The sequence below is a fragment of the Drosophila tropicalis genome, unplaced genomic scaffold (assembly GCF_018151085.1).
Source record: "Drosophila tropicalis isolate 14030-0801.00 unplaced genomic scaffold, ASM1815108v1 contig_443, whole genome shotgun sequence".
Taxonomy (NCBI): Eukaryota; Metazoa; Arthropoda; class Insecta; order Diptera; family Drosophilidae; genus Drosophila; species Drosophila tropicalis.
In genome coordinates this window covers 1,866,305-1,878,339 of record NW_027172907.1, presented here as the reverse complement: position 1 = coordinate 1,878,339, position 12,035 = coordinate 1,866,305, and the positions used below count along the sequence as shown (strand labels likewise).

Here is a 12,035-nt window from a genome sequence, read left to right as displayed (position 1 = left end):
CATACATACATAAACATAATACATTTTTGTGGCACATGTTTGTCGGCACGTTGTCGACAGGAAGTGCCACTATGATTGCAAAATGCACATAAGATATGAATGGGAATCTAAGAAACCAAAAATTCAAAAAACCAATTGGAGGAATCATGAATCTGAATTAGCCAATAGCTAATATTAAGAAAATTAAATACAATTTGCATTAAATTAAAATTGGTTGTCTTCACATGAACGCATCGGTTTCTATATACCCTGCAAGATTTTGTTTTACTCCTTTCCTACAAATAGATGCCAAGTTAAAAACGGCTTACTAACTAACTATTGTAGAGTAATGCAGTTTTATCGAATGTTTTTATGTTAACCATGAATGTATATGATATATGTAGTTCTTTGGATCAATACAATCATGGATCAGCAAGTCTACGTCGATATCCTGCAAAATCTAATGCTGCCATATGCAGAGAACGAAATGCCAATAATTTGGGTTTTCAAGTAGAACAATGGCCCAGCATCAAAGTCATGTAATGGCCTCCGGATTTCAACCCAATTGAGTTCACACTTGTAACAGGTAATGAAGCACTTTGGATGGTCATAAAAGAAAGTTGGGAGAGGATTCCGATTACTTTACGCCACGGTTTAGTATGCAGCCAATAAAGGATACTCTAAAGGATACTATAAATACACTAGTTTAAAACCTTAGTTTCAATTTTTTTGTTTTCGCCATAAACTAATATAAAGAGATGGGATATTTTCCATATTCAAATATCTTAATAGTTAATAATATGATCATAAGTTAAAAGTAATTATTTCATGCTAAAAATTGTCTTTCAATTTTGCAACTCTTAATGATATAATTATTTCGACCTTGATCTTAGATCTTGTGTCACGAGTCAAGAACACTTGGTAGGCAAGTTGTTACCTCTTACAGGCCATTAATGCTTTAAGCCAAAGTCTTCTGGATATGCCAAGGGACTGGTCATCTGGTTTGGTGGGCCCAAAATAAATACATTAGTTGGTCTTGAAAGTTAAGGTGGGACATGGGAAAATGGAATGATAAGAGGGGCAATGAGGCAATAGTGAATGAAAGTGAAAGGGAACACCCTGTTCTTTGCTTTGATCAAATTTTGTTGCTTTCTGATTCATTTTGTTTTTGTTTTATTATGTTATAATTCAAAATTGATGACTTACAGGTTCTTTAGAGGTCCATCGATGAAGTGCTTGACTAGGTAATTCCTGGCTTGGTATATTTCAAATAAATTCACAAAAATGTCACATAAAAAAAAACACTGGCAAAAAAAAACCGCAAGAAAAAACGGAAGAACATTCATTTTTTCTTTGATGTTAGGTCAAGATCATTGCATGAACACTCTCGCAAAATTTTGACTTTAAGTCATTTGTTCTGTGGTCTTATCGAGACTGAAAAGAATCCAGAACGGAGAGAATCTCTTTCCAGGGGGGATTAACAACTTCGGACTCCATAAACGACAATGTCTGCCGTCATTTGCTGTAAGTCTGGAGAGGCAACCAAAAGAACTGCGTTTACTTCTCAAGAGAGGCAACCAAAAAAACTGCGCTTACTTCTCAACAGAGGCGGCGTTTTACCGTTTTCTTTTTGAAAGCGGGAGAGACATTCAGAAGAAGCCAGACGATGAGCGGCAGAATGCTGGCCTTGAATTGCGGTGGAGGCAAACTTGAGCAAGGTCCCAACTAAACCCTGCAACGGGGTTGGCAATTGGCTAAGTAATAATTTAACAATCGGGAAATTTGTTCTAAGCAAATAAAAATACAAAGAAGAACCTTAAATCTAAGGAGTGAGAAAAAAAAAAGGAAAACGAATCGAAAGTAATTAGCGGTGCTTTTAAATAAAATCGTCTTTCAATCAGAAAGAAGAACAAAAAGGAAAGAAAAAAATGTACCGCTTAATATGTGAGCTCTCTCTCACTCTCTAACGCCCTCTCAGTAACTCAATATACAGAAAACTTTTATGAGAGAAAAAAAAAAGAGAGCAAGCAATATTTTGCAAGAGTGTTAGTGCAATGATCTTGCAAAAATGAGTGTTCTCCCGTTTTTTTCTTGCGGTTTTTTTTGCCAGTGTTATTTTTTTCTGTGACATTTTTGTGAGTTTTTTTGAAATATAACCAGGAATTACCTAGTGAAGCACTTCATCGATGGACCTCTAAAGAACCTGTAAGTCAATTTTGAATTATAACATAATAAAACAAAAACAAAATGAATCAGAAAGCAAAAAATGTAATCAAAGCAAAAAACAGGGAAGAAAATTCATTCACTATTACCATTTTCTCATGTCCCACCTAAACTTTCAAGTCCAACTATTTATTTTGGGCACGACAAAGCAGATTACCAGTCCCTTAATTGGCTGATTATTTGGATTGGCATAGCCAGAAGATCTTGGCTTAAATTTTCAGGTTGAAATTCATTATCTCTTCAACTACTGTACATACATACATACATATGTATGTATGTACATATCCTGGATGCCAAATATAATTGTGAAACTGCGACTTTGGTTTGGATTTTGAACTTGACAACTATTTCCATTGGAGCAACTGACTGTTGCTATGTTCAGTTCGTCAAAGTGTCTAATAGAACATTGATTGATTGGACACACGACCAATATGATTAGAGCCCTCTTCTGATTATCTACATACACTGGCATTGATGCTATTTTTGATTCAGAGTTCTATTTAAACAGCCGCAAGTTGTGTGAGGCAAAAATAAACCTCGACTGGATGGAGGTGTGTTGTTTCTTTTCTTATGTTAATATTCTTACCACTTTCAATTGACCAGTCGAGCCAACACCCACAACAAGCGATTGAATTTTAACACATTTATGCAAGATCTGGCCCAGAGTCGTCAATTATTTGTTTGTTTGGGTCTTTTTTTTTTTTTTTTGGCAAAATTCCGCACGTAGCCACGAGTATATTGAATTTTTTATTCGTGTGCGATCCATTCAAATGGGACACTGTGTCGGAGAAGGTCGGCTTTCACCTAGTCCGGCGGTTTGATTGCCAAATTGGTTGCCAAACGATTGGTAAAAGAGAAGTCGGGAAGTGGGTAAATGAGTGGCGGTTAGCGGCCTTGCCAAGTAATCTCATTAAATGGTCAAATGAAATTATGACATGGGTAAGCGCACCTAGAAAAGGTTTATTGCCGCCGCCTTTACATAATGATGGGGGCAGCTGGTCGGTCGGTTTAGGCCCTTTTGAATAGAGTGACGACGCATCCGTTCAGCGATTCCAGGCACGTGCCATCTTCGCTTTCATTTGAGTTTTCATTTGGGGACTCGTTAGTTTTCAAGCACATATGCTATATGACTACACGTTCACGTTCAGTTGGCCAATGTTTTGGGTTGAATTTTGGTTTGGTTTTTGGTATTGGTATTGGTATTGAGTTTGTTTCTTTCGGATTGAAAGCATTATAAAATCAGGCAATTCGATACGTTTCAATCACAGTCAAACGACAGCAACAGCAGCGAACAAACAGCAGCGGCAAAGCCTTTTTTTTTTCTTTTGGATAACTTAACCTAAGCAAGGAATCTCTCATTATGAAGGTATGTAGTCAAATGGAAGGGTTACCAGGAATCACTCGAAATGTGAATTGATCCTTCATGGGGATGTCTTCTTTAGTTTTTCATCTGTTTTGTGGCCTTTGTGGGCATGGCTCAGTGTGGTCTCTTGCCCCACTTGGAGCACCATCACCATGAGAATGGTCTCAGCCATCACGATGTGGATGTGCCGCATTTTGTTGATGCCGATATTCACCATTCGGATGGCATTCATTTGGGACATCATAGTGCGGCGATTCTTCACGACGATCATCATGTGGAACATCCAGTTTATCATCATGATGACCATCATGTTGTCGATCACCATCATGTGGATGTGGCCCCAGCTCCAGCGAAAATTGTCCATCATGAGCCAATTCATCATGTGGAGCCAGTGCATCATGTCACCAAAGTGGTTCACCATGAGCCCCATCATTTCCTGCACTATACCAATCCCGTGATCGATCATCATGTTGTCCACCAGAACGCGCATATTGATGAGCATGTTCATGCTGCTGATTTGCCACACAGTGAACTGCATCATGGCCATCTCTATGACCACGGTCACCATCATCAAGTGGCCCATCTGCATGCCGCTCCTGTGGTCCATCATCACAGTCACAGCCACTCCGCCCTGGTGCATCATCGTGCTGCCTATCCTGCCCATTTGGATGTGCACAGCCATGCCAATCTCTTGTCCTTTGCCAAACATCATTTGCACGGTAAATACGGCAAAGTAAGGATCACCGAGACGCATTATTAACCCTAGAAAAAGAGAAAGAGAGAGATTTCCATTCTCATCCATCCAACAGCTCATTGCTCTAATTGTTAATTTATGAAGCCTTAAGTTTAGTATAGCATCTGATTATAATTATGTTTTTTTTTTTTTTTTTTTTTTTTTATTCTTTGTTAATCACTCGAATAAACGAGTTGCATTTCTTTCTTGTCCGTAAAACATTTTCAATATTTCATTTTTCCGTCTCCATTTCAAAGTTCATCAAATCACCCACTGAAGCCTTCAACAAGTCGCTGCAACAGCGAACAATTTATCATCCACTCGCGAGCCAAAAGTAATTTACTTGCAATTTAAAGATAAACAGGCGCGATAATGTCTACAAAGCATAAACGTGAGTTGACGCCTACAATCGCTCAGAGGATAGAGAGGCAACAGACCGGGGAAAGCGGAGATAGAGAGAGAGAGAAAGAGAGAGAGAGAGAGAGACAGTGTGTAAAGGTGTTGCTGCGGGTAACACTACTACCACACGCCATGCAATCCACTGCAGCAACGTGCAACATAGAACAATTGCAGCTAAGGAAGGCACGATGCAGTTTCAGTTTCATGTTGCCACAGTGCGCAGTCGACCCTGACAAACGCTGACTCTCTGCTACCTTCTGAGGGCGTCGTGGCCAGGCCAAAAAGCGCATGCGCAACACGTGGCTCAGTCACCAGAGCCAGCAGCTACCACTCAGACAGCCAAGCCGAGCCAAACCAAGCCAAGTCAAGCTAGGCCAAGACAAAGTGCAACCAAGCGAGTGTTGCTGCCTCTCCTGCTATTGCTTCTGCAATTTTCCAGTCGTGCGCCAGCTTAACGCGTGCCAAGCTGATTTTCATTTTCATTTGTTAAGACGAATGAAAATTAGATGCGCGGGGTTAGGGGGAAGTATGCAAAACTGGATACTATTTAATTGTGACATCCTCTTAAGTTGGTTATTAAATGATAGACGCAAAGTATGCCATATTTATGCATATGGCAAACTTCATGACCAAGTCATTATGCCCATACAATAAGGTAAATAAATATTGCAAGCAAATAGCTTCTAACACCGCGGCAACATTTGCTGCTGCTGCGGTTTCTGCTGTTGCAACACATATCTACGCTCATGTTGCACATTGTCAATGTTGCCAAAGTTTCTGTCTCTTTCTCTACCGCCTAAAACACCAAAAACCGAATAAAAGGGGAAACCAAAAAAAAAAAATGAGTCGTGCCACACGAAACTAAACCAAATACGGCACGATTTTACTGACTTTTGTCGTGCGTTGAATAGGATAACCAAATGTTGCTGATGTTGCAGTTGCAGTTGCTGTTGATGTTGCTTACGCTTAACACCTGACACAAAAAAAAAAAGAAACCATAAATAGAATAAATCAGAGAATACAAGAGTTTAAAGTCTTTTTTCTGAGGGAGTGAGCATTATCTGGTGTCTGGTGTTTGTTGGTTGCTGCTGTCGTTGCGGGTGGAGGGAAGTAGCAAAAAAAAAAAGCTGTCAAAAAACATTGATGCGTAAACACCCGCCGCCGCCTCGCTACGATTAAAGCCAACGTAGTGTGGAAATGCTAATGGTTAAGGCCAACAAAACTTTGGGTGTTCGTTCCGATGGCGCGTGATGGCACTTTGGTGGACTGACTGGGAGACAGAAAACCAGAGAAAGGGAGATATGGCTGAGAGTTGAAACATTTCAAGTCAGACAATGCCACAGTTTATATTGCAAGTGCAACAGCAGCAGAAGCAGCAGCAGCAGCAGGTAACTGCCTGTGCCTGGTCATTAGCAGCATTGCAGCTGCAACAATCGTTGTTGGTGGTGGGATGGGGGATGTGGAGATCTGTTGCTGCCGGGTAAGTACAGTAGCCAGCAGCAGCAGCAACACCACGGACTCTGACTCCGACTCTGACTCTGACTCCAACTCCGACTGCGAGTCGTCTGTTTGGCAGCGTAATTGTGTTAAAAATTACTCAGGCATCTTAATCACTTTGGTAAATATTTTGCTCGTCCGACGACGACGACGGCGGCGACGGCTTCAGCCTTAGCCACAGCTACGATGAACGAGGTTAATGCGCTGCAGCTGCAACAAGACGAGAGAGAAAAATGGGGGAAAAAATAAGAAACACCAAACTGAAGCGTCGCCAACAGCAAACGCAAAATGTTGCTAGCTATACCCCCTACACACAACTCTCTCTCTCTCTATCCCCCCTCTCCATATCTTTCCTTACCCCTCTGCCAGCTAGCCATCTAGCTGTCGTGTGGGTGTGCGTGTTGCAAGCTCAAGACATGCAAAGTCAAAAAGGAGAAACAAAACCGAAACGAGCCAAGTTTCATTCATGAAATTGCCTCGATTGGTTGTGCGTTGTGCAGGAGTGAGTGAGGCAAACTTGATTGCATGTTCGAGCTCAGTTCATTTTCAACAGCATCAAGGATCAAATGCATTAAATACGAGAACGAGACGTTGCCATCGGATGTTGCTTCACTTTACAGAACAGAGGGAAGGCTAAAAACCAAAAAAAAAAAAAAAAAGGAAAAGACAGACTTTACTACACTTTACTTGCAGTTTGTTGTTTTATCAGAGCTGCTCATCTGTTGGACTTGGATAGAGGGGGGACCATATACACGGCTTCTCCTCTCCACCCCAATCACCTTCAATATATGTATTTGTATGTATAGGGTCCAGGGCGGGTGGCGCACCTGCGGCAAACTGCTTTGCAATTATGAGATTTTTTCTTCTTTTTCCTTTTTTTTGTTGCCGCCTTTCTGGAAGGCAATGCGAGTTATGCTAAATAAAGGCTGACTACCTACAGGAGCGGATTGCAGATTATAGCCAAAGGGTTAATATTGTTGCTGGCAACCAAAAGTCCGCTACTGGCGTTGAGTGTAATCCCTTTTCTGTTGCCACGTTGTCGATGTCGATGATGTTGCTGGCAGCTTCTGTTGCGCTCAGTCAGTTGACTGCCGCTGCTGTTATACTTTCTCTCTGTACGTACCTGAGCATCAGCATCATCATAATTTAGACTGCAATCATCATTATCGTTGAGTCCGTTGAGCATTCTTGAGCAAAACGCCCGCACGTAGTCATTTTGGGGGCAGGCAGGAAGATAGAAGGAGCAACAGCAGCAGGAGGTGCAGGCAATGCAGGGTACATGCAGCAAGTAAATGTCAGGCAGGCAGGCAGGCAGGCAGTCAGTCAGTGTCCGAGTCCGAGTTGGAGTTCGAGTTCCAGGCAGATTCATTGGGCAGAGGCAGTGAGTAAGTCTATCATTCAGTCAGTCAGTCAGTCACAGCGCAAAGTTGCCAGCAATTTGCTCAAATAAAAACGTAAAAAAAAAGAAAGAAAAGAAGCAACTTAAAAAAAACGAAACGAAAAGGCAAACTGCAACCCAGGAAGCTGCGCGCATGCGTCTTTGGCAGCATATAATTGTCTTTTGGTGGCTGGATAGCATCCCTCTCTCTCTCTCTCATTCCAGCTGCTGCTGTTGCTGCTGCCTGTCCATGTCCGGCGGCAATTGTAATTACCGCAGTTGCGCCTCCCGTCCGTCCATTGCTGGCCAACGCCTTCGCCATCGCCCATCGCCCATCACCCATCTTCTGGCCATGGAGTTACTTGGACAAATGCGCAGTAGCCTGGCATTTCAGATACAGATACGCCTGCAGTTTGTTATTACGGGCATTATTTTTGCAACCCTTCAGTAGGAAACTTCCCCCACTTCTGCCCCCCCGTTGCTCCCATAGTTGCTGATTGCATTTAAAGTCCACCATGGCTCAAAAACGAAAACGAAAACTAAAAAAAAAAACCCATACGAGTTGGGCCCAACGAAAGAAATTCACAAGTAGGTTTATGCCATCTACTGTGATTGGGGCAACATCTTTAAGTATTTATCCCCCAAAACAAATCAAGTGTCGCTCGAAAAGATGGTGAAGTATATCGATAACATCGATTGTATCTTAATCTTGTTATCAAAACACTTCTGCCAGTTTTCTAAATTTTCTTTCGACCTTCAACATTATATGCATTGATGAAAGCCAAAAGAATGAAGCCAAATCAGGTGCTTTTCACCTTCCAACCAAGGGGCCCAGACCACTACACTACAGCAGCTTATTATCTAAATAGGAAAGGCTTTATGTTTCAAGTAAAGGAATCGAAGACTTCGAACAGATAACCGTGTATAAGAGGTTGTAATCAGAGCAGAAGACCCTACAAGGTTTATGCAAGCCGTAACAACGAACAAAGGGATAAAGGCAGTGAGTAAGCCAGTAGGTAGATCGTCTGGGTAGTATCGATAGGTAAATCAAAAGAAGTTTACACGAATATGAGGAAAAAATGAACATTGCCATCCCATCTTAAGCCACAAAGAGGAACTGGTGAGAACTGCTTTTAATCGTATTCAAGAATAATCTTACCAAATTCTAGAACCAGACTCTAAAATAGGAAAGACACAAGAAGTAGGATCATCTTTTAAAATAATTAATTTGCAGTCCGCGGTATATGAGTTGTCTAAGTGACCCAGTCTTTTGGGCAACTGAACAACGGAGAACCGGGCTCGAATTCCAGGCTAGTGTATGGATGTAGTTTTCGTCTAAGCCGAAGGCCTTAGTTGCTAGTGCTTGCAAAATATAGTTAGGTTGATAGTTTACAACTATATCCTATACTTGTAATAATAATAATAATAATTAATTTAACGGCAATTCGTCTTATTCTAAGTAGGCAAGAATCTGGATTTAAGGATTTCTTGTCTCATCATCATCAGAAAATACAAAAATTTCAAATGCATTGATCACTTCCAAAAAAAATCGATACGATATGTAAAATTGTATTGTATCGATTAATATTAGTCTGACAATCACATCGTAAATGGAAAGAGCAACATACAAAGCATGCCACATAATCCGGAAACCAAAACTAAGAGATTTTCACACTTTGATGAGACATAGTTCTTACGACTATTCGTGAATCGTTGTTACATTTGATAAATGCAAGGTTAGCAAGTGAATTTTGCCTGCCTTCGCCTACAGTTTTGTAATCGATTACTGATGATCGAGAAATGTGAGGGACTGCAAACGATACTGTGTAGGTTAGCTACCCAAGCTACTTCCTTTACTAATACTAATATCAATCGATGTGGAATCAAAGAACTCTCAAATTACTTTAATTAAACTCATTTCTAGGCCTGATTAGTAGCTAGGATTATCCATGTAAGAACAGTTGTTTAAACGCGAATTAATATTTTATAGCACCTTTTCTGCTCGCACAATATACTCAAATAGCCACCAAGGTTAGACATTGCCACTTCCTATGCCCCAAGCAGTATGCAACACTTTTTTTTATCATTTATAGTGGGCTAACTATGTAATTTTGTTCGCCTGGTATAAAGTAATTTTCCCAATGCAAATTTTGTCGTGTTCGCCAGGTGTTTAGTTTTTCTTTCGGTAAAAATGTTATTATCCGTTAAATTAAAAAAAAAAATGTCCAACTGCCCTACACAGTATGCTATACGCCTTTTATCAGTGGCATATTCTGAAGGTTTGAACTGAGTGAGATTCTTTCCTTTCCTCAATAAGAAATCGGCATTACGAACGAAGAATATAGAATCAAATAATTGAAATATTGTAAGAATCCTTTTAAATACTTGAAAAATGTGGATTTAAGGATTTCTGAGGAATACATAATGCGATTGCCTCCTTATCACCTACCTTATTTTGCAATCCAATGCAAAATTGGTTAACCAACTTCCCGAAAATAAGATATTTTTTGTCATTAATTTTCATATTATTTTATTCACTTCATAATTTTTTGTTGTCATCTTTTTTTTTAATTTTTTGATTTTATTTTTGGTTCGAAATGTTTTGAAAAGTTGTAACTAGTTGGAAGTTAAACTAATTAGATTATAATACAAATAGTTGTAGATAATTGAGTTAGGTTTGATTTGAAAAATTTTTGGATTTTTTTGTTTTTTGTTTTTTTTTTTTTCTTGCTTTTGGTTTTTTGTTTTCATTTGCATGCATAGAGTTTAAAAAAGTTTTAGTTTCTGTTCTTCATTCTAGTTTAATTGTAGTAATTGAATTGCATTTCTTTTAGTTTGCTTTGTTTTTATGTTTTGCTTTATATTATAAATTATTATTAAATTTTTTCTGGGTTTTCCCTTCTTTTTTTTTTTGTGATTACTTTGTTGTTTTTGTATTTGAGAGCCGCTAAAGATTGTCATTTATTTGACTAAGAAAACTTGAACTGAATTAAGCAAATGTATTTGGGCTTTTTCGGTTTTTTTATTCCTGTTTTTATTTTTATGTTTTTTTCATTCTCATAGCACCATAAAACGATATTTAAAAAGTCTTACTCGTAGTCAAAGACATTATTTTTTAGTGGAAAGTATGGTGAAAGGATGGGGGGGGAAGAGAAATTATAATAGGTAATAGCATTTGGAAGATAATTTGATTTTGTTTTCTCAACTAATATCACAATGTTGCCTCACTGATTCCATTATCCTTCGATTATTTACTCGAACCTGCCTGCTTCTTCTTCTTTGTTTTATCTCTCTTATTCACTTTGCTTGAACTTATAAACTAAAATATCATTTCTTATATCAATATTCTCAATATATTGACAATATGTCAATTATTATAATTTGCATAAATCTTGGATTTAAAGTTCTTAGATGCTAAAAGGCAAAATGTAAGCTAAGATTTTTGAAAAAGTCTTTATATATGTATATATATTTGTATATATATATGTATGTATGTATATGTAAAGTTATTGCTTTAATTTACAATCTTTATCTTTGTTTATATTAAAAATTCGAAAAGCGGTATAAAAATATTTGTGTTTTTTTTTTTATTTATTTGTAAGAAAGCAATTAGAGTAAAATTTTGAAGATGAATGAAAAATTTTATTAATTTGTTGTTTTTTTTTTTTTTTTAATAATTTTGCTTTTAGTTGTTTTTAAATACTTTTTTTTTATTTACTTTTAGTTTTTTGTTTTTAAGATGCAGCAGCATTTAATGCTAAGTTTTAACTTCTCAGAAGCATTAAGTTGAAAAATCTTAAGGTATATGTATATAAGAATGATCCATTTAATGATTAGTCAAAAAAATTGATTTCAGGCAAAAATCGCACAATTTACAATGCAAATAGTTTTTGACATATTAAATATGTATGTGTGTGTGTGTGTGTGTATCTATATACCAAATGGTACATAATATGTATTATATATTTTATATCCCCTCCCTAACCCTTCTTATACTTTTATTTATAATTATTTTGCTTAGTTTGAAGTATCAAAAACGCAAAAAAAAAAAAAACAAACACTTTATCTTGTTTTTGTTTTTGTATGCATTTTTAAGGCACTTCCGTGTGACGGAAATATATAGGGGAATATATATAGTATATATACTCTATACAAAATATCATTTCAATCTCATCTGGCTAACATTGTGGGCCCAGGCTTAGCTTTACCTTCTTCTTCTTTTCTTTCTTTTTGTTAGTGGTTTGGTTTTTTTTTTGTCTTTTTTTGGTTTTTGTGGCCGTAAATTTTGTTCTTCCGTTCGGTTTTTGCTGGAATGGGTCCAACAACCAGTAACGATAACCACAGCAGCAGCAACAACAACAACAACAAGTCTACAGAATTATGTTGATGAAAACAATAAAGTTCCGAAACTTCAAACTCAATTTTCGCGCTACAATTACAAATGATGGCGATAAATTTTGCGT

At 38.2% G+C, this 12,035-nt stretch overlaps 2 protein-coding genes and 1 long non-coding RNA gene across 3 annotated transcripts in view; 2 read left to right on the top strand and 1 right to left on the bottom strand.

Moving 5' to 3' along the window:
* LOC137573835 (uncharacterized) overlaps positions 1 to 1,835 on the bottom strand; it is a 65,946-nt gene extending 64,111 nt beyond the window's left edge. Inside the window, exons 1-2 of the long non-coding RNA XR_011031929.1 lie at positions 1,576 to 1,835; positions 1,186 to 1,509 (exon numbers count right to left, since the gene is read on the bottom strand). This is a non-coding gene — a long non-coding RNA (uncharacterized lncRNA). The remainder of the gene's footprint in view (positions 1 to 1,185; positions 1,510 to 1,575) is intronic.
* LOC137573831 (glutamate transporter polyphemus-like) overlaps positions 1,530 to 12,035 on the top strand; it is a 66,093-nt gene continuing 55,587 nt past the window's right edge. Inside the window, exon 1 of the mRNA XM_068285882.1 lies at positions 1,530 to 2,184. The gene's annotated coding sequence lies outside the window, so the exon portion shown is untranslated. The remainder of the gene's footprint in view (positions 2,185 to 12,035) is intronic.
* On the top strand, positions 3,563 to 4,325 carry LOC137574011 (histidine-rich glycoprotein). The gene is made up of 3 exons (XM_068286116.1): positions 3,563 to 3,568; positions 3,645 to 3,938; positions 4,125 to 4,325. Exons 1-3 carry the CDS (start codon positions 3,563 to 3,565, stop codon positions 4,323 to 4,325), a joined length of 501 nt encoding a protein of 166 aa, XP_068142217.1.